At 39.6% G+C, this 27405-nt stretch overlaps 1 protein-coding gene across 2 annotated transcripts in view; it reads right to left on the bottom strand.

The window, feature by feature from the left end:
* Positions 1 to 27405, bottom strand: part of AKAP6 (A-kinase anchoring protein 6) — a 499176-nt gene that overhangs the window by 233175 nt on the left and 238596 nt on the right. For both annotated transcript variants that reach the window (XM_060096326.1, XM_060096325.1), the window contains exon 6: positions 18088 to 18210. In XM_060096326.1, the coding sequence (XP_059952309.1) occupies positions 18088 to 18210 (123 nt within the window). The remainder of the gene's footprint in view (positions 1 to 18087; positions 18211 to 27405) is intronic.

Genomic DNA, 27405 nt, shown 5'->3' on the forward strand with positions numbered 1-27405 from the left:
TTAATTTTTTAAAATTAAAGTATCATGCAGGCCAAGTAAAAATAAGATTGTAGGCTATATTCCGTATGAGCGTGATAGTGCTAGATAGATGCTGTGGGAGCTCAAACTGGGAACCAGGTTCTGCAGAGGCTGGCAGGGAACTTGTGAAGAAAGGACTGACTTGCATGTGGGGCTGGAGACACGCTTTACCACAGCAGGAATAGAGGAGCCAGAAGCAGCTTGGTATGGCTGGGACAAGGTGGAAGCAGGGGATGTGGGAGCTGCAGCTACACATGGTATTTAACTCCAAGAGACATAAGAGTCATGGAAGAAGAGGTCAACAACATGGGAGGGTGACCGGTACAGTTCTAGAAACATCTTTCTGGCTTTTATACAGAGTTGACTTTAGAAGGGCAGACAAGGAGGCCATTTAGGAGGCTGCTATGGTAATGGAGGCCAGATGTTTCTGTATGCTCATATTTTTTTTTAATTAAAAAAAGGTATGTTTTTTCTTCTAAATGAATGGAAGAAGGAAAAATGGAGAAAATCTTCTGTCTTTTTAAGTTTTTCTCAGTGCGTGAGAACAGCATGTGCCAGATTTTAGTTCTTTGGCTGTTCTGATGATAAATACCAGAGGTTTATTAGTCAGGAGTCTCCAAATGTGAAAGACATATTGAACTGATGAACTTTTACTCCCACTGTCATTTTAAAGAGATGCTATATATGCTGATGAATAAGACACTTGATGACACTTTTTCTTCCCACAAAAGATTTTTACTACCCTAAGAAAATGAAAACTTGCTTTTTCACAAGGGCAGGAGGAGGCATATGTGTTCAGTCAGAAAAGCAGAGGCTCGAAAAGTCACCTGCTATCTGCCTTAGGCCATCTCCAGCCGGGCTCCATCTGAGCTGTGCCCAGCACCATCCTGCATTCCCAGAGGGGCTCTTGGTGGGGAAGAAAGCCACGATCGTCTGTGCACAGCCTGGCAGTTTCTCTCCTGCTCTGCCCAATGCCATCCATAGAGGATGGTCAAATGGTACTCAAAGTATAAAATATACCTTCCAAATGCCACATGTGCCCAAAATGGAAAGATTCTCATGAGTAAACATTTTTGTTTAAGGACCTCCGAAAAACTTGATAAGACATTATACAGCCATTAAAATGAAGACTATGAAATCACATGAAAAATAGATAGAACACATTACAAGCCAAAAAATGAAAGTTCAAATTGTATCCATGATTAAACTGTAACTATGTAAATGGTTAGTCCCAGTGTGTAGAAAAAGAAGACTATAGGGAAATGCAACAAAAGGTTAACACCACTTGTGCAGGGTAGGACTTAGCCTGTTCTTATGGAATGAATTCTCAGGGCTTTAGCTTTCTGAAACATAAAATGAAAAGTAATACTATCTAACTTCCAAGTTGTAAGAATTAGAGATAATGATTGTAAAGCATTGAAGCAGTGCTTGGCAATGAGTGGGGCTAAAGAAAAATCATTATAGACTTTTAAATTCATTTTCTCTATTTTCCAAATGTTCTGTGTAGCAAGTGGTACTTTATGACATTTTTAGGTGACAAGTGGCACTTACTGTTGAGGCTCTCTGAACTCCTCAAGTACAGATACCAGGTTCTCTTTGCTTTTGGGCCACCACCCAGCCCAGGGGGGCACCCAAACACAGATGCTGCTCTCTGAGAGTCCAGGGAACAGGGGACTGAGAGACCAGTGATCTGAGTCTTCCTTTTGTGTGCCCTTGGACAAGTCATCTAACCCTTCTGGGCTTGTTTCCTTATCTACAATCCAGGCATTTGGACTCAATATTTTCCATTTCTTGGACACTTCGATTTTATCGTTAAGCCACACAGTTAAGGACAGGTGGCTCAGGAGAATTTTTATTCTAAAGCAGAAAATTTTCAAAGCGGGAAGAATCCCAAAGGCCATCTAACTATCCATCTACCCTAGGGCAGCTCTGTCCCTCCACATCCCAGGCAGATGTGTTCATTCTATTTTTAACTATCTCCAGGGAAGTTTCTTCTAACTTCTCATCCTGAGTCCGCAACGTTTCTTCTCAGGAATTTGAGAGCTTTGTGAATAGGAGCACAAGCTTCCCTCAGCTTCGGATTCTTTTGCCAAGTCATCTCTCCAGCGTAGGAGTTGGAGATCAGAAACACTGTGAGAATATGCCAACAAAATCCACACGTCCAGTCAATCACCAAGCCCTGACAATTTATTTCTCTATCCTCACCTCTCTGTATCGACTAACACTGCCTTAGATTCAGGCCCTCATCATCATCCCTTGCCAGGCTGACTTCAACAGCCTCCAGTCATGACCCCCTCAAAACTACATTTTTTTCTTTATTTGTGGCATGCCTATGAAGGTGCAGGCATCATCCTAAACTTGAGGGATGTGGCTGTGAGCAAGATAAATATAGTTCCTGGCCTCATAGAGCTCACAGTCTAGCGGCAGGGACAGGAGGTGGGGAATGTGTATCTTAAAAACAGGGGGTTGCAGTTGATTATATCAAGGGGACTAATGACATGGTGTGGGTGCTGGGGACAAGCATGGGCTCTGGAGCTGGACAAGCTGGGTTCAAATCCTGGCTCCTCCATCACCCCCTGTGTAGCTCAGGGCAATCTCTTTGTACTCAGTTTCTTCATAGGTAAAAAGAGGGATACGTTAGTGCCTATCTCATGGGGTTGCTGTGAGGATGAAATGCCTTGATACCTGTAGAACAGAGCCTGGCATATTGCAATAGCTCAATAAAAACATTTTATTACACAGAATGTTCTGTCTACAAAACAACTCTTGTTAAATGCCTCCGATGGCTTCCCCAGGTTGCAGGATAAGGTCCAGCCTCCAGCATGACCTACAGAGCCTCTGGGATCCCACTCAAGTCTGCCTCTTGGGTCCCAGGTCTGCCTTGAAATGTACCAGCTCACACCAGTCATCTTGCTCATCTAAGATTCTGCTCTTGCTTGCACCTCTGCCTGAAACGTCCTCTTTCCCCTCCCCTGGCTCAGCCCTACTCATCCTTTAAAATTCATCTCAGGTGTCACCCTTGCTAGCAAGTTTTCCCTGACCATCTTCCAGCCTCCTGGTTTCCCCTCCTCAGCATCCACAGTAACTGCAGAGCTCGAACCTCTACTTACTACACTGTTGTATAACTATTGATGATGGTCTGCTTCCCACCCATGAGTTGAAAGTAGAACTTCACTTTTCATCTGTGCTTGTATCTTCAATGCCTAGCACAGTGCCTGGCACACAGCACACACCTAATAAATGTTCAAGAAGCAAATGAATGAAGATTCGTACCAAAAACCTTCCACGAAGCTTTCAAAATGCTGCCTATAGTATTTTGGGCTATATTGGTGCAATCACTCTTCACTTGGAAGTGGTTGATAAATGTCCCCAAATTTTACTCATTGAACACCATGTAAATGAGCTGTCATGTTCCTTCGCTTACAAAATTACTTGCCAATTACACTTAGATGATCCTGGTGTAATTGCCATGTAAACTGTACCCTGGCTGAGATAGCCCAAATCATCCATTTAACTTTACCCTCTCATCATATGGTGCTTACCACATAATTAAATAAATGATCAGCCACCACCACAATTATATATCTCCCCAACAAAATGAAGTGGCTACATTTGTCATTGATTTATTAGTTACGACAATATGCAACACACCACACCACCACGTATAATATCAGAAGCTTTAAAAAATGAAAAGCACTATGTACTCTTGAGAAAGATGTTCCAAGTTCATGAACAAAAAGCAAAGCATTATAAAAACATTATTTTCCTTTTTTAAAAAAAGGCAGTAAGATATAAAGACAAAAATCCTTGCTCTTCCTGAGGAAATTTTTTTTCCTGAAACCGCAGATAATAAAAACATTTCCAAGCATTCGAAAGTGAATTTAGCTCCTCAACCAAATCACAATTTCTTTCAAACAAGCAGTTGCATTTTTTTGTGGAAGGTAAATATATTTTACTAAGGCTGGCATTCTTTTTTTGATAGACATGCTAATATCTTATTCAAGGATTAGATAGATGGGAGAGAGCCTGAACGTTGATGGTGCCTCTTAGTGACCAAATTTTCATTTGCTTTTCTGGATGCTACCTCCACACCTGGCACAGGTAATCACATTGACTTCCCAGCATGGCCACATTAGGCCAAATGGATTTGCAGAGGTTCTGTCTAAAGGGACCATGTGACTTCCAGAACACACTGCTCTGAGGCCCTAATTGAAAAAGAGGTCAATGCTGGCCCAAATATCTCTCTACCCGCTGTGGTGGAATAATTGATGTGCAGCAGCCCCTACAGATGTGGAGTCACCAAGGTGATGGATGGATATAAGTATATTATTCACACGTACATCTGTTAATATACAGGTCCCAGTGCAAACACCAAGACCTAAGAATATTATGTGGATTTAGGACAATCCCTGAAGGACTCCAGTTTCATTAAAAATTTGTTTGGCAGCCTGGGGAAGATCTATTCCAACTCCCAGATGCTTCATACATTTGAGAGGGGGAACCAAATTGCTTTAAAAATAAGTTTAATAAATTTCGTAATGTCAAGTCATTAACATCCTGTGTAGTCATACAGTCTTCATCTTTTGAAATAGTAATGTTAACCTGTGGAATTTTCTTAGCCTTTCTAATATCTGAGTTAACATTTTATTTTCTATGTGTTTTTTGCCAAAGGGGATGAATTACACCCTGAAAGCAGAAGAAACTATCCTATTTTTTCCCTCTATAGGTGTTTTTCTTTTCACAAATATACCAGACAATACCCCGAAAGCTCTGTGACCAGAGTTCATTTTGATTTGGAAACTGTAGAGGAAATAATTTACCTTGCAGACATTCTCAGTTATTGTTTGATGATTTATAATATTAGCTATAATTTGCTGCTGTAATGGTCATAACATTGCTTTTACAAGTGCTCATTTTTTCATTTAACAGATTTGTTTAGTACTTATTATGCATGTGCAGGGCAGAGGTCAGAGCAGACACCAAAAAGACACAAGCAGTCCCTCAAGGAGGTGACAGTCACAGGTGAATCATTAGGGCAGGGTAGGTGGGGAGAGATTCAACCTCTCTAGGAACACCCGAGATTCTCACACCACCTGTTCTCAGGGTCTCCGAGGGGTGCACAAAACTCCTCCAAAATGAACAAAGCATCCTCACTTACAACAGGTTTATGTGATCTTCACAACAACCTTCAGTAGATACGACAGGCATTTTTCTGGCTAGAGTAAAGATCTGTTTCAGGCCTGAAACTTTTATCTTAATATCATTTATGCCAGGTGAATTGCTTCAAGATTCCAAAATTCCATGTAACACAGTAGATAAGTAAGATCTGCACATGGGTCTACACAGGGAGACAGATAGTGGGTGACAGCATCCTGGCTCAAGTGAGTTAGGTCACGCACTGGCTCTTGTCCATACATGGTGTCCTTCGATAGTGCATAAACCCTCATAGTACAAGGCAGTCTGCAAACTGTCTCTTCAGTGCTTAGCATACCACCACCCTAAATAGCAAGTGCTCAATAAATCCAGTATTTCTCTGTCATTCTACTTTAAAACAGTCATCACATTCTAAAGAAAAAGAATAAAGTAATAAATCAGTAAAATGTCTGGATGACAGCAATTTTTATCTTTTTAAAATTATTTTATTTTTTTTATACAGCAGGTTCTTATTAGTTATCCATTTTATGCATATTAGTGTATACATGTCAATCCCAATCTCCCAATTCATCACACCACCACCACTTTCCCCCCTTGGTGTCCATACGTTTGTTCTCTACATCAGTGTCTCTATTTCTGCCCTGCAAACTGGTTCATCTGTACCATTTTTCTAGGCTCCACATATGTGCATTAATATACGATATTTGTTTTTCTCTTTCTGACTTACTTCACTCCATACAGCAGTCCCTAGATCTATCCACGTCTCTACAGATGACCCAATTTCGTTCCTTTTTATGGCTAAGTAATATTCAATTGTATATATGTACCACATCTTCTTTATCCATTCGTCTGTTGATGGGCATTTAGGTTGCTTCCATGACCTGGCTATTGTAAATAGTGCTGCAATGAATACTGTGGAACATGTGTCTTTTTGAATTATGGTTTTCGCAGGGTATATACCCAGGAGTGGGATTGCTGGGTCATAAGGTAAATCTACTTTTAGTTTTTTAAGGAACCTCCACACTGTTCTCTATGGTGGCTGTATCAATTTATGTTCCCACCAACAGTGCAAGAGGGTTCCCTTTTCTCCACACCCTCTCCAGCATTTGTTGTTTGTAGATTTTCTGATGATGCCCATCCTAACTGGTGTGAGCTGATATCTCACTGTAGTTTTGATTAGCATTTCTCTAATAATTAGTGATGTTGAACACGTTTTCATGTGCTTCTTGGCTACCTGTATGTCTTCTTTGAAGAAATGTCTACTTATGTCTTCTGCCCATTTTTTCATTGGGTTATTTGTTTTTTTAATATTGAGCTGCATGGACTGTTTATATATTTTGGAGATTAAACCTTTGTCAGTTGATACATTTGCAAATATTTTCTCCCATTCTGAGGGTTGTCTTTTTGTCTTGTTTGTAGTTTCCTTTGCTTTGCAAAAGCTTTTAAGTTTCATTAGGTCTCATTTGTTTATTTTTGTTTTTATTCCCATTACTCTAGGAGGTGGATTGAAAAAGATCTTGCTGTGATTTATGTCAAAGAGTGTTCTTACTGTGTTTTCCTCTAAGTATTTTATAGTGTCCAGTCTTACATTTTGTTCTCAAGTCCATTTTGAGCTTACTTTTGTGTATGGTGTTAGGGAGTGTTCTAATTTCATTCTTTTACATGTAGCTGTCCAGTTTTCCAAGCACCACTTATTGAGGAGACTGTCTTTTCTCCATTGTATATCCTTGCCTCTTTTGTCATAGATTAGGTGACGAGATATGTGGGTTTATATCTGGACTTTTTATCCTCTTCCATTGACCCATATTTCTGTTTTTGTGCCAGTACCATATTGTCTGGATTACTGTAGCTTTGTAGTATAGTCTTAAGTCAGGGAGTCTGATTCCTCCAGCTCCGTTTTTTTCCCTAAAGACAGCTTTGGCTATTCGGGGTATTTTGTGTCTCCATACAAATTTTAAGATTTTTTTCTTCTAGTTCTGTGAAAAATGCCATTGGTAATTTGATAGGGATTGCATTGAATCTGTAGATTGCTTTGGGTAATATAGTCATTTTCACAATATTGATTCTTCCAATCCAAGAACATGGTATACCTCTCAATCTGTTTCTATCATCTTTAATTTCTTTCACCAGTGTCTTATAGTTTTCTGCATACAGGTCTTTTGTCTCCTTAGGTAGGTTTATTCCTAGGTATTTTATTCTTTTTGTTGAAACAGTAAATGGCAGTGTTTCCTTAATTTCTCTTTCATATTTTTCATCATTAGTGTATAGGAATGCAAGAGATTTCTGTGCATTAACTTTGTATCCTGCTAGTTCACCAAATTCATTGATTAGCTCTAGTAGTTTTCTGGTAGCATCTTTAGGATTCTCTATGTATAGTATCATGTCATCTGCACACAGTGACAGTTTTACTTCTTCTTTTCCAATTTGTATACTTTTATTTCTTTTTCTTCTCTGATTGCCGTGGCTAGGAATTCCAAAATTATGTTGCATAACAGTGGTGAGAGTAGACATCCTTGTCTTGTTCCTGATCTTAGAGAAAATGGTTTCAGTTTTTCACCATTGAGAATGATGTTTGCTGTGAGTTTGTCATATATGGCCTTTATTACATAGAGGTAGGTTCCCTATATGCCCACTTTCTGGAGAGTTTTAATCATAAATGGGTGTTGAATTTTGTCAACAGTTCTTTCTGCATCGATTGAGATGATCAAATTGTTAATATGGTGTATCACATTAATTGATTTGTGTATATTGAAGAATCCTCGCATCCCTGGGATAAATCCCACTTGATCATGGTGTATGATCCTTTTAACGTGTTATTGGATTCTGTTTGCTACTATTTTGTTGAGGATTTTTGCATCTACGTTCATCAGTGATATTGGTCATTAATTTTCTTTTTTTGTAGTATCTTTGTCTGGTTTTGGTATCAGGGTGATGGTGGCCTCATAGAATGAGTTTGGGACTGTTCCTTCCTCTACAATTTTTTGGAAGAGTTTGAGAAGGATGGGTGTTAGCTCTTCTCTAATGTTTGATAGAATTCACCTGTGAAGCCATCTGGTCTTGGGCTTTTGTTTGTTGGAAGATTTTTAATCACAGTCTCAATTTCATTACTTGTGATTGGTCTGTTCATATTTTCTATTTCTTCCTGGTTCAGTCTTGGAAGGTTACCCATTTCTAAGAATTTGTCCATTTCACCCAGGTTGTCCATTTTATTGGCATAGAGTTGCCTGTAGTAGTCTCTTAGGATGCTTTGTATTTCTGCTGTGTCTGTTGTAACGTCTCCTTTTTCATTCCTAATTTTATTGATTTGAGTCCTCTCCCTCTTTTTCTTGATGAGTCTGGCTAATGGTTTATCGATTTTGTTTATCTTCTCAAAGAACCAGCTTTTTGTTTTATTGTTCTTTGCTATTGTTTTCTTTGTTTATATTTCATTTATTTCCACTCTGATCTTTATGATTTCATTCCTTCTACTAACTTTGGGTTTTGTTTGTTCTTCTTTCTCTAGTTCCTTTAGGTGTAAGGTTAGATTTTTATTTTAGATTTTTCTTTTTTCCTGAGGTAGGCTTGTATAGCTATAAACTTCCCTCTTAGAACTGCTTTTGCTGCATCCTGTAGGTTTTGGATCGTCGTGTTTTCATTGTCATTTGTCTCTAGACATTTTTTAATTTACTCTTTGATTTCTTCAGCTATCTCTTGGTTATGTGGTAACACATTGTTTAGCCTCCATGTGTTTGTGCTTTTTACGTTTTTTTCCCTGTAATTGATTTCTAATCTCATAGTGTTGTGGTCAGAAAAGATGCTTGATATGATTTCAATGTTCTTAAATTTACTAGGGCTTGCTTTGTGACCCAAGATGTGATCTATCCTGGAGAATGTTCTGTTTGCACTTGAGAAGAAAGATTAATCTGCTGTTTTTAGATGGAATGTCCTATAAATATCAATAAAGTCCATCTTGTTTAATGTGCCATTTAAAGCTTCTGTTTCCTTATTTTCTTTCTGGATGATATGTCTATTGGTGTAAGTGAGGTGTTAAAGTCCTCCACTATTGCTGTGCTACTGTCGATTTCCTCTTTTATAGCTGTTAGCAGTTGCCTTATGTATTGAGGTGTTCCTATGTTGGGTGCATATATATTTATAATTGTTATATCTTCTTCTTGGATTGATTCTTTGATCATTATGTAGTGTCCTTCCTTGTCTCTTGTAACATTTTTTATTTTAAAGTCTATTTTATCTGATATGAGTATTGCTACTCCAGCTTTCCTTTGATTTCCATTTGCATGGAATAACTTTTTCCATCCCCTCACTTTCAGTCTGTATGTGTTCCTAGGTCTGAAGTGGGTCTCTTGTAGACAGCGTATATATGGGTCTTGTTTTTGTATCCATTCAGCGAGCCTGTGTCTTTTGGTTGGAGCATTTAATCCATTCACGTTTAAGGTAATTATCGATATGTATGTTCCTATGACCATTTTCTTAATTGTTTTGGGTTTGTTTTTGTAGGTCCTTTTCTTCTCTTGTGTTTCCCACTCAGAGAAGTTCCTTTAGCATTTGTTGTAGAGCTGGTTTGGTGTTGCTGAAATCTCTTAGCTTTTGCTTGTCTGTAAAGCTTTTGATTTCTCCGTCAAATCTGAATGAGATCCTTACCGGGTAGAGTAATCTTGGTTGTAGGTTCTTCCCTTTCATCACTTCAAATATATCATGCCACTCCCTTCTGGCTTGTAGAGTTTCTGCTGAGAAATCAGCTGTTAACCTTATGGGAGTTCCCTTGTATGTTGTCATTTTTCCCTTGTTGCTTTCAATAATTTTTCTTTGTCTTTAATTTTTGTCAATTTGATTACTATGTGCCTCGGCATGTTTCTCCTTTGATTTATCCTGCCTGGGACTCTCTGCGCTTCCTGGACTTGGGTGGCTATTTCCTTTCCCTTGTTTGGGAAGTTTTCGACTAAAATCTCTTCAAATATTTTCTCAGTTCCTTTCTCTCTCTCTTCTCCTTCTGGGACCCCCTATAATGTGAATGTTGTGTTTAATATTGTCCCAGAGGTCTCTTAGGCTGTCGTCATTTATTTTCATTCTTTTTTCTTTATTCTGTTCTGTGGCAGAAATTCCACCATTCTGTCTTCCAGGTCACTTATCCGTTCTTCTGCCTCAGTTATTCTGCTATTAATTCTTTCTAGTGTATTTTTCATTTCAGTTACTGTACTGTTCACCTCTGTTTTTTTGTTCTTTAATTCTTCTAGTGTTTCTTTTTTAATTCTTCTAGGTCTGTGTTAAACATTTCTTGCATCTTCTCAATCTTTGCCTCCATTCTTTTTCCGAGGTCCTGGATCATTTTCACTATCATTATTCTGAAGTCTTTTTCTGGAAGGTTGCCTATCTCCACTTCATTTAGTTGTTTTTCTGGGGTTTTATCTTGTTCCTTCATCTGGTACGTAGCCCTCTGCCTTTTCATCTTGTCTATCTTTCTGTGAATGTGTTTTTTGTTCCACAGGTTGCAGGATTGTAGTTCTTCTTGCTTCTGCTGTCTTCCCTCTGGTGGATGAGGCTATCTAAGAGGCTTGTGTAAGTTTCCTGATGGAAGGGACTGGTGGTGGGCAGAGCTGGGTGTTGCTCTGGTGGGCAGAGCTCAGTAAAACTTTAATCTGCTTCTCTGCTGATGGGTGGGGCTGGGTTCCCTCCATGTTAGTTGTTTGGACTGAGGCGACCCAATGCTGGAGGCTACCCAGCTCTTTGGTGGGGCTAATGGCAGACTCTGGGAGGGCTCATGCCAAGGAGTACTTCCCAGAACTTCGGTTGCCAGTGTCCTTGTCCTCACAGTGAGCCACAGCCGCCCTCGCCTCTGCAGGAGACCCTCCAGCACTAGCAGGTAGGGCTGGTTCAGTCTCCCCTCGGGTCACTGCTCCTTCCCCTGGATCCCGATGCACACACTACTTGGTGTGTGCCCTCCAAGAGTGGAGTCTCTGTTTCCCCCAGTCCTGTAGAAGTCCTGCAATCAAATCCCACTATCCTTCAAAGTCTGATTCTCTAGGAATTCTTCCTCCCATTGCCGGACCCCCAGGTTGGGAAGTCTGATGTGGGGCTCAGAATCTTCACTCCAGTGGGTGGACTTCTGTGGTATAAGTGTTCTCCAGTTTGTGAGTCACTCATCCAGCAGTTATGGGATTTTATTTTATTGTGATTGCGCCCCTTCTACCGTCTCATTGTGGCTTCTCCTTTGTCTCTGGATGTGGGGTATCTTTTTTGGTGAGTTCCAGTGTCTTCCTGTCGATGATTGTTCAGCTGTTAGTTGTGATTCCAGTGCTCTCGCAAGAGGGAGTTAGCGCACATCCTTCTACTCCGCCACCTTGAACCAATCTCCGACAGCAATTTTTAAAATGATGGGAACAAGAGTCCCTAAACTGAGTCAGGCAAAAAGTACGTTCCCAGGTGCTTGGAACAGTTCAGGGATCCTTTTTAACTGAAAAGGAAGACAACACTATTTGTCTCCTCGATGCATAGAATAAGTTATATGAGCAAAAGAATGTGGTCCAGGACTTTCACATGTCCAAAATGAGCCTCCTGTCCCCAGGCATCAACCTCAAAATGCCTAAGTGCTATAAATTTCCAGCAGATCTTTCCATCCACAAGATCCACAAGCTACCAAAGTAAGTAACTCAAGGCTGGGAGTCGAGTATCTCAAATCCCTCAAACAGAAGTAATGCTTCTGCCTGCTAAACTCTCAGCTACTCACTTTAAACTGACAGGAATCAAGGGGGACAAGCAAATGGAACTTCAAAGCTTCTATGAGGTCACCAGCCCTACTCAGCAAGGCTGAGGGGAGGTGGCAGCCAAACTGAGACAGCTCAGGCTTTTGAAGCGTAATCAAGTGTCTGTTGTTAACTGAAGAGTACAGGCATGTGGTAGCTGCTCGTGTTGTGAAGCTCAGCTTTCTTGGACCAGAGCTGCCTGTCCTCTCAGCAGAGGAGGGTAGGCAGGGAGAGCTGGGCACCAGGAAGTGGGAAAACGGAGAGCCTGTCATCTCTTCACTTCAATCAATGAGAAATGGAACACAGGTAGACACAGAAGGGCAAGCAAAAGAAACACAGCTGAATGTATTTTGGGAAATTTTCTGGTATGACTAAAAACTTTGTGAGAAGTATATTGTTTTTCTTATGATACAAATGAAAGCTATTTTTAAAAAAATGATACAAATACCTAAATATAGATGGTAAAGGCAGGAAAACATCTGTACTGAGCTTTTGTTAGCCAGTCGTATTATTAGTTTAGTTCAGTCTGTTTTTATAAGTACTTAGAGTAATGACACAATAAGGAATGAGGAAAAAATTTCAGACCCTTCAAGGGCAGATTGTTATACTCATATCCATTTTCCATTATGCCCATTGTTATTCTCTCATTTAAGCCATGGACTTATCCAGTTAATCTATGGCAAGCTGACCCTTCCCCCATGGGATTTAGTTGATTCTTGTCACTCTCCTGTTTTAAAATAAAATCAAACCTTCAATGAGTCCCCATTGCCCCCAGAGAAAAGTTCAATCCATTAAAAGGACATTCAATCTCTTTTACCACCCAGCCCTAACCTGCAGGACACAACTTAGCCTCAGCCACACCAGATGGCTCACCCCACCTCCCTTACTTGCCCATAAAATGTCCTCCCATCTCCTCTCCTTCCCTCTTTATCCAACAAATCATATATGGCTTGTGAGGTCTACGTCAAATTACCTCTCTGAGCCTTCCCTACTCTGAGGAAGAACCAATAAAACTTTGCTCTGTGCTCCAAACAGTACTTTGCTTATCCTACAAGAAATTTACTGCTCAAAATTTTATTACATTCATCATTTATGGGTCCACAGATGAATATATTTAATCTATGGTCATCTCCCTTAGATTGCAAATCCCTAGAAGAAAGAAGCGAAACTCATTCATCATGTATTCCTAACACATAAACAACTGCCTGGCACTCGCAGGTGCTTAACATATATGAATTCATCATCACCATTACCCCCATTTTCTCATTTATCAAATTGAATTAAGAATATTGTTTTTCCAAGGCTATTTCTATGTGGTTGGTTAATGTTTGCCCAACATGACATGGTGCTACCTATGCAAATTTATCTCCCAAGTTTAAGCCAGGCCTTTATGCTTGGCTCTTTTTCCTAATTATCGCACAGATGTCTGGTGTCCATTTGACTTTGCTTTCTCCTACTAGATACTCTGATTGGCTACAGATTTTTAAAAAAACTTCTGCTTTGTTTTCCTGCAATTGATTGCATATGATGTGGTACCATTTTGTGAATTAGGCATGTATAAAAACTATTTGGGAGATGACAGTTATCTTTTCGGAAGCAAACGGACATGAAATGTAATCTCTTGAGGGAGAAGTTGCTGTCATGCTCTGCTGCTTTACTCTTCAGCAGTCTAACTCTGAAGATAATATAAATTCTTTCAAAGGAAAAAAATCTAAATAGCCCACAAAGAACTATTTATGATGCTTCTACTTACATGTATCTTTTGGTGACTTTTGCTTCTTTAGCCAATAAAAATGGTGGTGAGGGAAACAACCTTAGTGTCCACCATCGGTTGAATGGGTAAACAAATTGTGTTATAACTATGCAATGGAATACTATTCAGCAATAAAAATGAATGAACAATTGGAACATACAACATCAAAATAAGTATGCTGGGTGAAAGAAACCAGACCAAAAAAGAAAAAAAAAAGAGAGAGAAAGAGAACATGTTGTTTGATTCCATTTATGCAAAATTCTAGAAAGTACAATCTAACAGTGACAGAAAGTAGACCCTTGATTATTTAGGGATGAAGGAAAGGCTGAGAGGGAAGGGAGGGAGCAATTACAAAGGGTCATGAAGAGGCTTTTGGAGGTGATGGGTATGTTCACCACCTTGACTGTGGTGATGGTTTCATGGGTGTATACATTTGTCATTTGTCAAAACATGCAAAATTGTTTACATTAAGTATATACAATTTAGTATGCCAATTATACCTCAACGAAGCTGTTAAAAAAGTGGACAGGGGCTTCCCTGGTGGCGCAGTGGTTGAGAGTCCGCCTGCCGATGCAGGGGACTAGGGTTCGTGCCCCGATCCCGGAAGATCCCACATGCCGCGGAGCGGCTGGGCCCGCGAGCCATGGCCGCGGAGCCTGTGTGTCCGGAGCCTGTGCTCCGCAACGGGAGAGGCCACAGCAGTGAGAGGCCCACGTACAGCAAAAAACAAAAAACAAAAAAACAAACAAAAAAAAAAAAGTGGACAGAAGTGAAGAAGAAGGGAATCCATTCAAGAAGATATGTATACAATGCTATTTTAAAAGTGGTTTTCAAAGAGCAATGTCCAATATGCTCAATACTTGCAAAATTCAAACATTTTCCTGCAAATGTCATTTTCTAAAAAGATAGGAATTGTATTTTTGAAGGAGCAGCCAGGTTGCAAGCAGATGATTAATTATCATGGAAAATCATTGATGTATCATTGCAATTTCACAGTATTTCTTACAGTTAGAATAAAGCTCCTTCATATCTCTCATAAAGGTATTGTGAAGGTTTAATTGATTTGTGTTGGTGAAAACCCCTGGTTACTGTTATGGAAAAGAATTGAATTAAGTATCAAAATATAAATGTACAACTTTTGTTATTGTTTATTTGCTTTTGTTTATAATAAATATTGCAGGGTGCCAACTATTCTAACACATTATTAACTCAGGGGAGACACCGGACTCAGAGGCTTGTACATCTGTTGGTTTAATGTTTAAATTATAGACTCTATAGAGATGTGTAATGAAACTCATGTAGCTAAGTCTACATACTAGATAATCTTGCAAATAAATACCTCTTGCCCACTCATTAAGGAGCAGTAATGACTTATACAGTGTGAACTAAGAAATATAAATCTCTAGACTTAGTTGTATACTTTCTTTATGGAAAGGTAGATATTTTTTGCCTTCTTTTATTTATTTAATTTTTTTTTTGCTGTACGCTGGCCTCTCACTGTTGTGTCCTCTCCCGTTGTGGAGCACAGGCTCCGGACACGCGGGCTCAGTGGCCATGGCTCACGCACCCAGCCGCTCTGCGGCATGTGGGATCCTCCTGGACCGGGGCACGAACCCGTGTCCCCTGCATCGGCAGGCGGACTCTCAACCACTGCACCACCAGGGAAGCCCTTTATGCCTTCTTTTGAGAAGAATAACCTAATATTAACTCAGCACCACAGTAAGGAAATACAATAAAAAATATAAATGACAATATTGCTCAGGAGATATGTAGACAGACATTGTGCTCATATAGACAGTAACTCAGAGTTTGAAAGATGTTTAAACAACAGGCTGTATCTAGACTAGCAGACACAGCATGCAGTAAAAGAGTGACTCAATAATTGTCTTTAAGTATCATTCAATGGTAATCCACACCCAGTAGGTCTTCAGTAACTGTTAAACAGTATTATTCATAATTTCAGCCCCTGAAATTATCTGGAGATTACAGGGCTTCCCTGGTGGCACAGTGGTTGAGAGCCCGCCTGCCGATGCAGAGGACACGGGTTCATGCCCTGGTCCGGGAAGATCCCACATGCCACGGAGCGGCTGGGCCCGTGAGCCATGGCCGCTGAGCCTGCGCGTCCGGAGCCTGTGCTCCGCAACGGGAGAGGCCACAACAGTGAGAGGCCCACGTACCGCAAAAAAAAAAAAAAAAAAAAAAATCTGGAGATTACAGTCCCTCACTATTCGCAAAGCAGAGGTAAAGATGTTCCCATGTTATCTCTAGTCCAACTAATACAGACATGATGGTGGAGAAAATTCATTCAAGAAAGTGTTGACCATTAGGCGGGAATAAGGTTATTCTTTAAGAGATAAACATTTCAAGAAGGGCTGTTTGTTGTGGATCTGAGGTAGAGATCCACAGCAAAGGGGATAATGATTTTCACATTTTGAATGAGAATGTCATTATGAGGCAGGTACTGGATACTTGCCATTCATTACTTCTGTAAAGAGTTCCACAATTTACAGGACTAGAATACAGTCGTCACAAGCCACATGTGGCAATTTAAATGCAAACGTAAGTTAATCAGAGTTAGAAATTCATTTCCTCAGTTACTCTAGCCACATTTCAAGTGCTCAGTAGATAGGTGTGGTTAGTTATTGCACATTGGATGTGCAATATAGAATATTCCATCATCACAGAAAGCTCTAGTGGATAGTGTTGGGCTAGAATGAGACAGAGGCCAACACAGGGATGCTAAGTAAAGAATTCTGTAGTACGGATTTGAGACCAGGAGTGCACGTTGGTTACAAAGAGGTTGTGTCACTCAACTCCCAAAGAGAGGAGAGACCTTGGTTCATATTCTCCTAGCCTGGCTTTCATTTCAATAAATAGTCTAGCGTTAAAGTGCCCTTTGTGTCCCCATGCCCTCTGGGACCTCAAAAACTAAATGTGTGTTTTCCATAAAATATTAAACCAAGAGAAATTAAGACAGCACACTTAATGTGAAATAAAGTTCATATACTCCTGTTTAAACACAGATTAGAATTTCTGTCAGAACAATGCCAGTGAAAAGTTGACATTCTAATTAATACAATTTACATTATAAAGCACTGAATATCTTTATCTTGCTATTATGAAATGCCCTCTTTAAAAAAAAATCAAGGCTCTACTCAACAGGGAATTGAATACTAAGGGCAGTATTTAAAAACCCACGTACAAGAGAGGTGGTTAGGGTCACTGGCATATTTACACACCATCAACCCAGGTCTCTAAAAACAGAAGCATCCTCTACCAGTTTTGTGATTTTCTTTTTTAATCTTTCACAAGACTATTTGCATTCAGCAATAGGATTTTGAGGCTGTTTTTCTTGCAATGATATAAAATACATTGCAAAATGCAAACAGCAAAAAACTAAAACATCCTCTCTGTCTTCCCCCTCTTCTCTCCTTCTCTCTTCTCCCTCTCTCTCCTTCTCTCACTTAATATCACAGGGAACAGTTCTGGAACCCTGTGAACTAACATACATGCAGGACTCCCACACACTGTTTACTCAATCCAAATTCTGAGTATGTAAGAGGGGCAGAAAATCAGCCCCACAGTCGGGTACCCAAGGATTCGTGTTCATTGCCTTTGTCGATTTTATGCTATCAGTGAAAGGAATAAAGATGAGATCCTTAAAGCTTGAATTTTCATTTCCTATGACAACGTGCTTTTTCTTCACGCTTTATCACACTCCACTACTTGGTTTCCACCCCTTCATAATTGATATCGGCCATTTGAAGCATTCAGTAAAAACCTCATGAGGTTCATCAAATGTCCCCCAGTCTATAATTCTTGCTTCTAACATATTCAGAAGCATATTCATCCAAGTGTTTTCTACTTCCTCTCCATGGATTTCCCTGTGCACAGGGACCAGTGTAATGACAGTTGTATTAATTATATGCTGAAAAACCCACATAGCAGCAAAAATGATGGAGATCATCGTTTTAAATATTTTATTAAAATAACCCAATGTAGAACAGATAAAGTAGACTCTCTTGATAATGAGAGGTTCATTAATTTTACAAGAATTCTAGAAAACTTAGAATGGTCATCAAAATTACCTCTTTCTTTTTTTTTTTTTTTAAGAAGAGGAAAACCTTCAATTGTCACTTTAGAGAGCAAAGGTCTAGTAAAATTTTCTAAGGTATTTTTAAAAATAATTACTTACCTTTCTGGAAAAAGTTTTGAAAAAATAGCTTGAAATATGGAGGATTTAGATTTCATAGTATTACTTGAAATGCCTGTTAATTTTCAGCTTCTGCAGTTTACCCCATTAAAACTTGGTTTATTAGCATATAATGACTTCTGATAAGTAAAACTGATATTCTCCATAAACAAACAAGTAGCACATTAAAATCCTTCCCTAACTAACAGCAAGAGCAGCACAATCTTGCCTACCAAGTGTGTCTCCAGGTACAATTTAAGGCCATCCGTCTCTGCTTTGGGAGGTGTCCAATTCTCAGTGGTTTCCATGGCTTCGTTTAACCATTGAATAAATTCATCCAGCTTGTTTACAAACCCCTTGTGACAGAAAAGAGGAAAAAAGGACAAGAAAAGCATGTTAACTGGTTATTTTTTTAAAGCCAATCTTAAAAATTCCAAACCTTGTCGATGGTAAAATTGATACCATTGCACTCCCATCCTATGTCCACGTTGTACAACAAAATTCCCACCATTCTTGTCACTGAAATCTATTAAAATGGAAAGAAACTGTCCATGACTCCCTCTTAGTTCTTTCCTAGGAACACTTTTTTTGAGGAACTTGGATTGGACTGCAGGGTGTCATTGGAAAGGTGACCTCAAATCATCAAAACATTTCTGGGTGTCTGGCAAGCGCCCCCTCACCAAAAAATCAGGTCAGGTCTGCTAGGAACACTCATTGGCTCTGGGGGATAAAAGTACTCCTATAAAGATGGTGTTCTTTACTCAGAAGCCCATGGAGTTGAGGTGCCTTAACTGAAATAGAAATCTATTTTTAAATTACAAAAGTGTTTAAAGGGACTTGGATGAGTGATGAGTTCTACTAACAGCCCAAATGTCTGTGACTGAATCTGGGTTCTAAGAAGCAAGGAAAGGTAGAGGACCAATGAACAAATGTAAACGCCTAACTCTGGGTGTGTCCTGGACATAAAAAAAAATATTCTTGGCTAAGAAACACAATTCACAAAAATCTTGAAAGTTTTAAAATAGTGGTTATAAAAATTTATTGACCATTTAAGAGAACACATCTGTGGAAACTGAAAATATTTTGAAAAAATGAAAGCCCAGCTGTGAACCTTAGGGGAAGGAAACGGGGCTGGGCACCTGCTTGCCATGGCTGGGTAAACAGCACCACCTGGAGGTCGAAAGGAGAAAGGACAGGCTTCTACATTTGAACTCATTGAGATGGCTTGAGAGCTATTTCCCTATTGAACTTAACCCATTTTTCAGATTTACCTTTTGATTAATTTTGGTTAATATTTTAATGCTCAACTTGTGAGTCAACTTGTAATAAAAAGCTAAACACTCCTCCCTATCAGGGGGAATCTTAGCTTTCCACCTCCCCTCCTGCTTGCATGTGTAGCCACAAAAATATAAACAGAAATCATGAAAGCAAGTGAAACGGTAGTCCATCCGATTCTTGATACCTTTGTCACCTGCTATTTCTCCACCTCTCCCAGCCCCCTTCTGTGTGTACTGTCACCAGTGTTCTGTGTAGTGGACAGTGTACTGACTACTATCCCCATATCATGAGACAGCTATTCCTAGAGAAACCAAGTAGTCTCCACTCTATATACCCAACCATGCAATGTGCAGAATTCACATTTGGACGCAGACAATGAATATTTGATGCTCATTTTCAGAAGCTCTGCTAGAGGCTTTGTGGTGTGAATGAAGGAAAATGAGGCTGACATAAGTAACAACATAGGAAAATGAGAAAAAAATACAAAATTTTACTTATTTTGTAACATAAATCAAATCCTAGTACAAGAGATATACTGGTCACTCATTCATTCTTTTAACAAATATTTATTAAGCACTTACTCTGTGTAAAGCACACTGTTGGACATAACTGGGAATAAAATGATAAATATCACTGAAGTAAAAATTTCAGCTGAACATAAAGCATGTCTAAGCACTGGTCTACTGAATTCAGGTAATTTTAATCATTAGAAAAAGTTTTATAAGCAATAAAGAGTTGGGACACGCTCCCGGATTTTCCTGTGAAATGTACTCTGTCCGTATCAGAATTCTGTCTATACCCAAATTTGTTTCTGTTTTTAGTATTTGACCTGTCTGTTTGTTTCTCTAATATTCTGAGTTCACACGTACTTACCTGAAGAGTCAAAGACAACTATAAAAATCACATTTTCTTCACGGCACAATTCAATGCTGTACTACATAAAAAGCACATTTTACACACGTTCGACTCACTGCTACAGGCTGAATTACAAACCTTTGAAAGGCCACATTTTAGCCTTCGTCATTCAGACTCCTGTATCTCATCTGTTCAGTCTCTCTCCTGTCACTTTCTACCACTGGTGTCCTTCTCGTCCCTTTTTGCACCTCTTCCATTACCTTTCTCTGACTCCCTGCCGAGCTCTCCAGGGGCACACTGAGGGTGACCAGTCCACAGGTCCCAGTCCTCTTGGGCTACCCCCTTAATTGTTTCCTCCTCGGTGGGCCCCTTGCCATACTCATATTTGATACATGTTCTGAGAGCCTGATGATTGGAGTCAAGCCAGGATTCAACGCCTGGAAGAAACCTTGGTCATCCAACTTGGGAGAAAATGGAACAGCCGTTAGCCTGTTACTACCATCAGTTGACAGCACACTTCCCACTTCCAAATCATTTGCTGGAGGAATCAAATCATTTGCATTTTGAAAGTTCCTTAATGAGGTGCTTTTAAAGAATCTTACTCTTAAACTTTCTAAAGCATCAGTCTCTTTAAAGACTAAGAAGCACAGTGCAAGCGTACGTAAAGGTACACTTTCAGGTTTGTGAAAAATAATTTGCTAGAGCCCTCAGCTGGTTAACATACATTTGAAGATTATATTTGCAAGGAAAATATAAAGTTAGTCTTGCAAACAGCTACACTCTCATAACAGGTTAAGTACCCATTATTGAACCCTCCTGCACTATCAGTGGGAATGTAAACTGGCGCAGCCATTATGGAAAACAGTAGGGAGGTTCCTTTAAAAACTAAAAAAAGAGCTAAAAAATATCAATATGATCCAGCAATTCCACTCCTGGGCATATATCCAAAAAAGAAAAAAAAAGAGAGAACTCTAATTCGAAAAGATGTATGCACCCCAGTGTTCATGGCAGCACTATTTACAAAGACATGGAAGCAACCTAAGTGTCCAACGACAGATGAATGGATAAGGAAGTGGTATACACACACACACACACACACACACACACACACACACACAATGGAATACTACTCAGCCATGAAAAAGAATGAAATATTGCCATTTGCAGCAACATGGGTAGACCTAGAGATAATCATAGTAAGTGAAGTAAACCAGACAAGGACAAATATTATATCACTTATATATGGAATCTAAAAAATAGCACAAATGAATCTATGTACAAAACAGAAACAGATTCACAGACAAAGGAAACAAACTTATAGTTACCAAAGGGGAAAGGGGGGAGGCATAAATTGGGGGGCAGGGATAACTTAGGAGTACAGGATTAACAGATGCACACTACCATATATAAAATAAACAATAAGGATTTACTGTATAGCACAGGGAACTATATTCAATATCCTGTAATATCCTATAATGGAAAATAATCTGAAAAAATATATATATATATGTATCTGAATCATTTTGTTGTACACCTGAAACTAACACAGTGTTGTAAATCAACTATGCTTCAATTTAAAGAAGAATACTCATTATTTCTTTTATTTTCCTAACTATTTCTCTTCTATGACAAACCTAGTCTGGTTAACTAGAAACTGTGTGGGTGATTACTGTTGCCCTTTGACAAAGCTGTCATGTGCAGCTGGGACAAAAAGGAGGGCCTTCCTTGTATCAGACATGGGACCAGGAAACAGTGACATAGTAGGAAACAAGACATGGTCCCTGCCTTATGGAGTTAAAAGCCCAGGGGTAATTTTTTATAGAATTACATGATTTTTAGAACAAATTGAAATTGAAAACTATTCCTCTAAAAGGGGAAGTATACAACAGGAAGTAGACACTTGTCAACACAATTCTGTGAAGTGGTACTGATTATGGTCATTTTACAGATGAGAAAACTGAGGCTCAAAGAAGGTGACTAGCTCACTGGCAGCGTTGGGATCTGAACCCATATCTCATTCCAAAGTCTATTCCTCTCATGGTACCACGGTGTCCTCTAGAAACAGCTCTCCTAGAGACACATTATCTGACCCAGATGAGGGCGAAGAAACATTTCTTGCCACTCCCACATTCTTACCGCTGAGATAAAACTCTCTATGTTCTAAGTCCTTCCCCCTTCACATTCACTATTTTCTATTAATTTTTCTGAAAGGGGATGGGTGATAAGGTTAGACACAACAAAAACTTTTTTTTTAAAGCAAGCAAAAATCTCTGTAAATTTCATTTCCAATTTATAGAAAATTTAAACCAAAACTTTAAGGCAGTTACATGCTTAAGCAAGCCTATTCTAACAGTGCCTTAATTACAGATGAGTTTGACTCAGTTTAATCACAGAGGAGATGGTCCCTGGTTCTCAGGAGATAGTTTAGCCAATGGGCTCAACTGCTAATGTCCTCTCAGTATTTGTTGTTTGGCTGTGTGTGTGAACATGTGTGTGTTCAGCCCCCGAAGGATGTACATTTCTCAGTGGACAGAGAAATCAAATGTGAAATCTGACCTAGTCCAGATCAAGTCAGCTGCCTTCAGAGAGGGACCTGCTGAATATCATCAAGTGAACTATTTTCACTGTATTTTTGAAAATAAAAAAGGGCAGCCTCTGCTGTTGAACTTTTTAAACCATTCAAAAAAAGTATTTGCCCCTTTCTTAGTATTCCAAGATTAAAGGATTCAGTGAATGACCTCATCTGAACAATGCTAGATGAAACAATAAGTAATCCTCATACAACATTCACTATGTGCCAGGTATTGGGCACATGGCACTGGGCATGTCTCCTTACTTCTCAGGGCCTCAGTCTTCTCATCTGTAAAATGGGGTGACAGTAGTACCCACCTCACAGGGTCTTTATGAGACTCAAATGATCTAGTTGGGCCAGCTGATCTAACAATTTGTCTAAGTCCCTGGCAGAAATTAGAACTTGAAAAACATTTAAATGAGGACTAATTGTGGCAGCAGAAGAGGGTATAGTAAAAGAGAATAAAACATGCTTATCATCAACCAGTGTGGATAATGATAAGAGAATAGCTGCTACAACCAGACGAAACTGAATTTGATTCCAGGCTCCATCCACCTCTTACTAACAGTATAAACTAAATGAGCTACTTGATGTCTCTGAACTTCAGTTTCTTCATCTACAAGACAGGGACAGGGATATCCATTTGGGGTTTATGTGAGGATTTCAAGAGAAATTATATTTTAAAGACTGGCTTGATAAATGATTTTTAAAAACCATTCCTAATTAACAGGTTCCAATTTGATCTTTTATGTCATTCACTCAAAACTTTTGGTTACTCACTAAGCATACAGCACTCTGCTAGGTGTCCAGGGAAAATGGAGAGAAAAGTCTTCTCACAGCCACAATATGAGAGGTGGCACCAACCACTCTGGGGGTGCAGAGGAGGGAGTCATGACTTCTGTCTCAGATCATCACATGAGGCGGTGTGGCAGGGGCAGCATCTGAACCTGCAGGTTAGCAAAGATTTCCCTACCTCCTTATTCCACCAGCAAGTCCGAAGGGGATCACATTTCTCTATTAAACAGCTACAAGTTTAAGAATAATCTGGCTTAATTTTTCGAAACAGGACACATGCTTTGGAGCCAGCCTTTACATTAGTAATGGTTACCAATGAGTAATTGCAATCCTCTTACCCTACCCACAAGGAAGCTTAATTTAGGCTCTGACAGCTGGTAAAATTAGAACTCCCCTTAGAAGCAAACTTATGCATTGAGATTTTATGTACATCTACCAACATATATATTTAATCTTCCATTTTTGCTTAATTCTTATACACCTAATTCCTATATGAAACGACTAATTAAGCTTTTTACACAATAGCACTCAAATGTAATTTACCTTTCCTAACCACATATCAGTGTACTTAATGTGCCACCAAGACAGAGGCTCAAGATAAAATCAAAGCGAGTTAAAAGTGGTACTTTGGACTCAACCAACTCACACATTTACCCACATCCTTACCTATAAAATGCAACGCAGTACAAGTAATTGACAGAAGGGAGGGTATGGTGTGTACTCTTAGAAGAAAGACTGAAGAGAAAATGAAATGGTTTAAGGCAGTTTTAACTCTGTTGCCACAAGAAAACTCAAATACTGAAATGTCTTATGAAATATTTAGCTTCTCTTCTAAAGGTTGAATGGAATGTCTTTAGAATTTTAAAATATTTCTGATAAAATTATCCCAGAATAAAGGCTGTCAGTTGGAAAGAGAGAATAAAAAGGGCATCGAATGGTATTATCTAAAACTGACCAGGTAGGAAGTTCTATTCTGAACTCAGTATCATGTGGAAGGGATAAATTGAGCTGAATCCCCAATTTCTTCAAACACTAATGACAGTGGTTTCAACTGGGAAAAGAAGAGCCCAGAAAGATCCCTGACTCTCATAATGGGAAAGGATTTCCTCCAACAAATCCAGAGGCTTTGACTTCAGTTGCTCCCTATTGATTTCTAAGAAGAAATAATCGACCATTTTAAGGGAAAAACAAGTTTGGAATGTATATCATCAAAGTCTAATAAAAATAGGAATGAATAAAAGAATTGGGAATAAACTGGAACTAATAATAATATTAACTGAGTACCAATGATATGTCAGGCACTTATTTAATACTTACAACTACTCTATGCTGTAAGATTCCCACACTCTCCATTTTACAGAGGAGAAAACTGAAGCACAGACAAGCTCAAATACTCAACGGCTGTCAGCAGTGAAGCTGGGGATTCTCCCACATAGCTTTGCTCACTGGCTCTGTGTAAGACCTTGTTTCAAGCACCCCCAATCCTCCAGAGGCACTGGATGAGCATATCAGATCATCTTCATCTCCCTCTAAATCCCAAACAAGGACCTAAGATGCTCACACTTTAGAATTTAGGATGATGATCATTTAATAGTTTACTTATAGGTATTTTATATCCAGTATTGTAAATAACAGTACTAAACATTTGGGTGCTGACTATCTACCAACTATTCTTCTGATAATTTATGTAGTCCTTTAATCTTCACAAATTTCTCTACTGTACAGAGGAAGAGGCTGAAGCATAGAAGAGTTATACAATTTATTCAAGGTCATAAAGCCATTAAATAGCTATTAAGTAGTTTTGTTCCAGGGCTCAAGCTCTGAACTGCTACACCACACCGTCTTTCTAAGCAGACTCACCCTGAGGTTCACAGAGAAAAACAAAGGACAGAAACATGCACTGTTGTCCATTCTTACTTCCCAAGCCTCTGTGAGAAGCCCAGCCTGTGCCACACGACTTCCACGTTCCCATCACAGCCGCCTGTGTTCTAGGTAATTCTCCCTACTCTGCGCTCTTTTCCGTCTTCCTTTTCTCCTTTCTTTCTTGACTACTGTTCTCTTTTGCCTTTTCCTTCTCTTTCCTCTCCCCCAGTCCCTTCACTCCCTTGTTCTTCACTCCTCTCTCCTTTCTTTCACTCCCCTCCCTTCCTCTCCTCTCCTCTTCCTTCTCTCTTTTTTCTATAGCTCAAAATCTCCCCCAACAATTGATTGTTGGAGCTAATCAATCACTTTTTAACAAACAACATTTCCTCACTTGTCCATACAGTTTTAATGAAAAGGGCTGTCTCCTTGACACTGAAGTACAGAGCTGAAATGTTGTTATAATCTTGTGTTTAGATATAAATACTTTCCTGATTAGTAAAACCTCCTTGTAAATCTAATAACTGGAACAAGAATGCATGTAGCAAGATGGGAGTGTGTGTAGATACTGAAAGTATTAAAAACATTACTTGTGATTGTTGAGTCTTATTTATCTAAATATTCTAATTTTTTTCTAGGGGACATACAGTTCCTCAGTAATAACAAAGTTATACTTTTATGAAAAAAATGGAATTCAATGCGGAGAGTTTATCACATTGAATGAGCAAGAAAATAACCAACTTTCTACCAGAGAAGTTCAGGGCCGTGAGTCAGTAAAGGGTAACAGCTCAGCCACTGCACTATCATTGGAGCCAAGAAGATAGAAAACAGCATTTACTAAATACATCTGCTTTAAAAGGAGAAGCATTCCCATGCAGATTAGAAGCAAAGACCTGATTTTCAAAAGGCCCTTACATCCCATCTAGTTCAATGCCCCCATCTTACAGGTGTGGAAACCGAGGCTCAGAAAGGTTAACTACTTGATTGGTAACAGGCAGCCAGTTGGTAGCTGAGGCAGAAGAACTCAGGTGCTGTGTCCTTAAGTATAGAACTCTAATTGTTCACTTTAAAGTTTTCATGGACATCTTTTTTTTTTTTTTTTGCGGTATGCGGGCCTCTCACTGCTGTGGCCTCTCCCATTGCGGAGCACAGGCTCCGGACGCGCAGGCTCAGCGGCCATGGCTCATGGGCCTAGCCACTCCGCGGCATGTGGGATCTTCCCAGACCAGGGCACGAACCCGTGTCCCCTGCATCGGCAGGTGGACTCTCAACCACTGCGCCACCAGGGAAGCCCCGTGGACATCTTTTGAACAAAATTTCTAGAGTTCAAAAAAAAAGGACAGAATTAGAGTTTTAAAGAATAATGTAAAATTCCTGAGTACTGTTGGTTTACCTAATTGGGTATAGTAACTAGATTGGGTGGCACTGGACCAGCTGAAAAAGAATAGAGGGCACTGAAAGGAACAGAGAACATCCTTGGCAGATAAAATCCAGTAGAGAACAGTTCATTCTGAGAAATCTAAGTAGCCGATGGCTAACACTCTGGAGGCAAATAGGGAAACTGAGAAATGAGGTTGGAGAGTCTGGCCAAGAGCCAGGCACATACACCTCGCTCCGGAGTTAGGACTTTATCCTAAGAACGATGGGGGTGGTCACTGCAGGTCTGAAGCAGAAGAGAGGGAGAATCTGATTAGCATCTAAGAAGACTTGCTCTGACTGCAGTGTGGAGAGTGGATTGCCAGGTGTCAGGCTGAGATCAGAAAAGCCAGTAAAGAGGCTGCTACACTACTCCATGAAAAAGTCGATGAGGGCTAGACTGAGTAGCAGCAGTGGACATGGAGGGAACATGCAAGACTACAGAGAGAGACAGAAGTTAAAATGGACAGGACCAGTTGAATGTGATGGATTAAAAAATTTGAGAAATTTGTTACAATTTGAGATGACTGCCAGCTTTCAATTTTCGTTGGAGGTACTATTCTCTGAAAGAAGCAATAAGATATTCAGAAGGAAGAAGTAATTTGCAGGTATATAATAAACAGGGTATTAGATAGCATGAGTTTGGCTTCTGAGGTGTGGAGCAAGATCTAGGTTGGAGAAAGCAACATACAGGTGGTACTGGAGACCATGGGCACGGAGAGAACCTAGGAACAGTGTGTAGGGGCATATCCGCTGGGTCTTCTACAGATTGAGG

The sequence above is a fragment of the Mesoplodon densirostris genome, chromosome 4, assembly GCF_025265405.1.
Source record: "Mesoplodon densirostris isolate mMesDen1 chromosome 4, mMesDen1 primary haplotype, whole genome shotgun sequence".
In the NCBI taxonomy this organism is placed as follows: domain Eukaryota; kingdom Metazoa; phylum Chordata; class Mammalia; order Artiodactyla; family Ziphiidae; genus Mesoplodon; species Mesoplodon densirostris.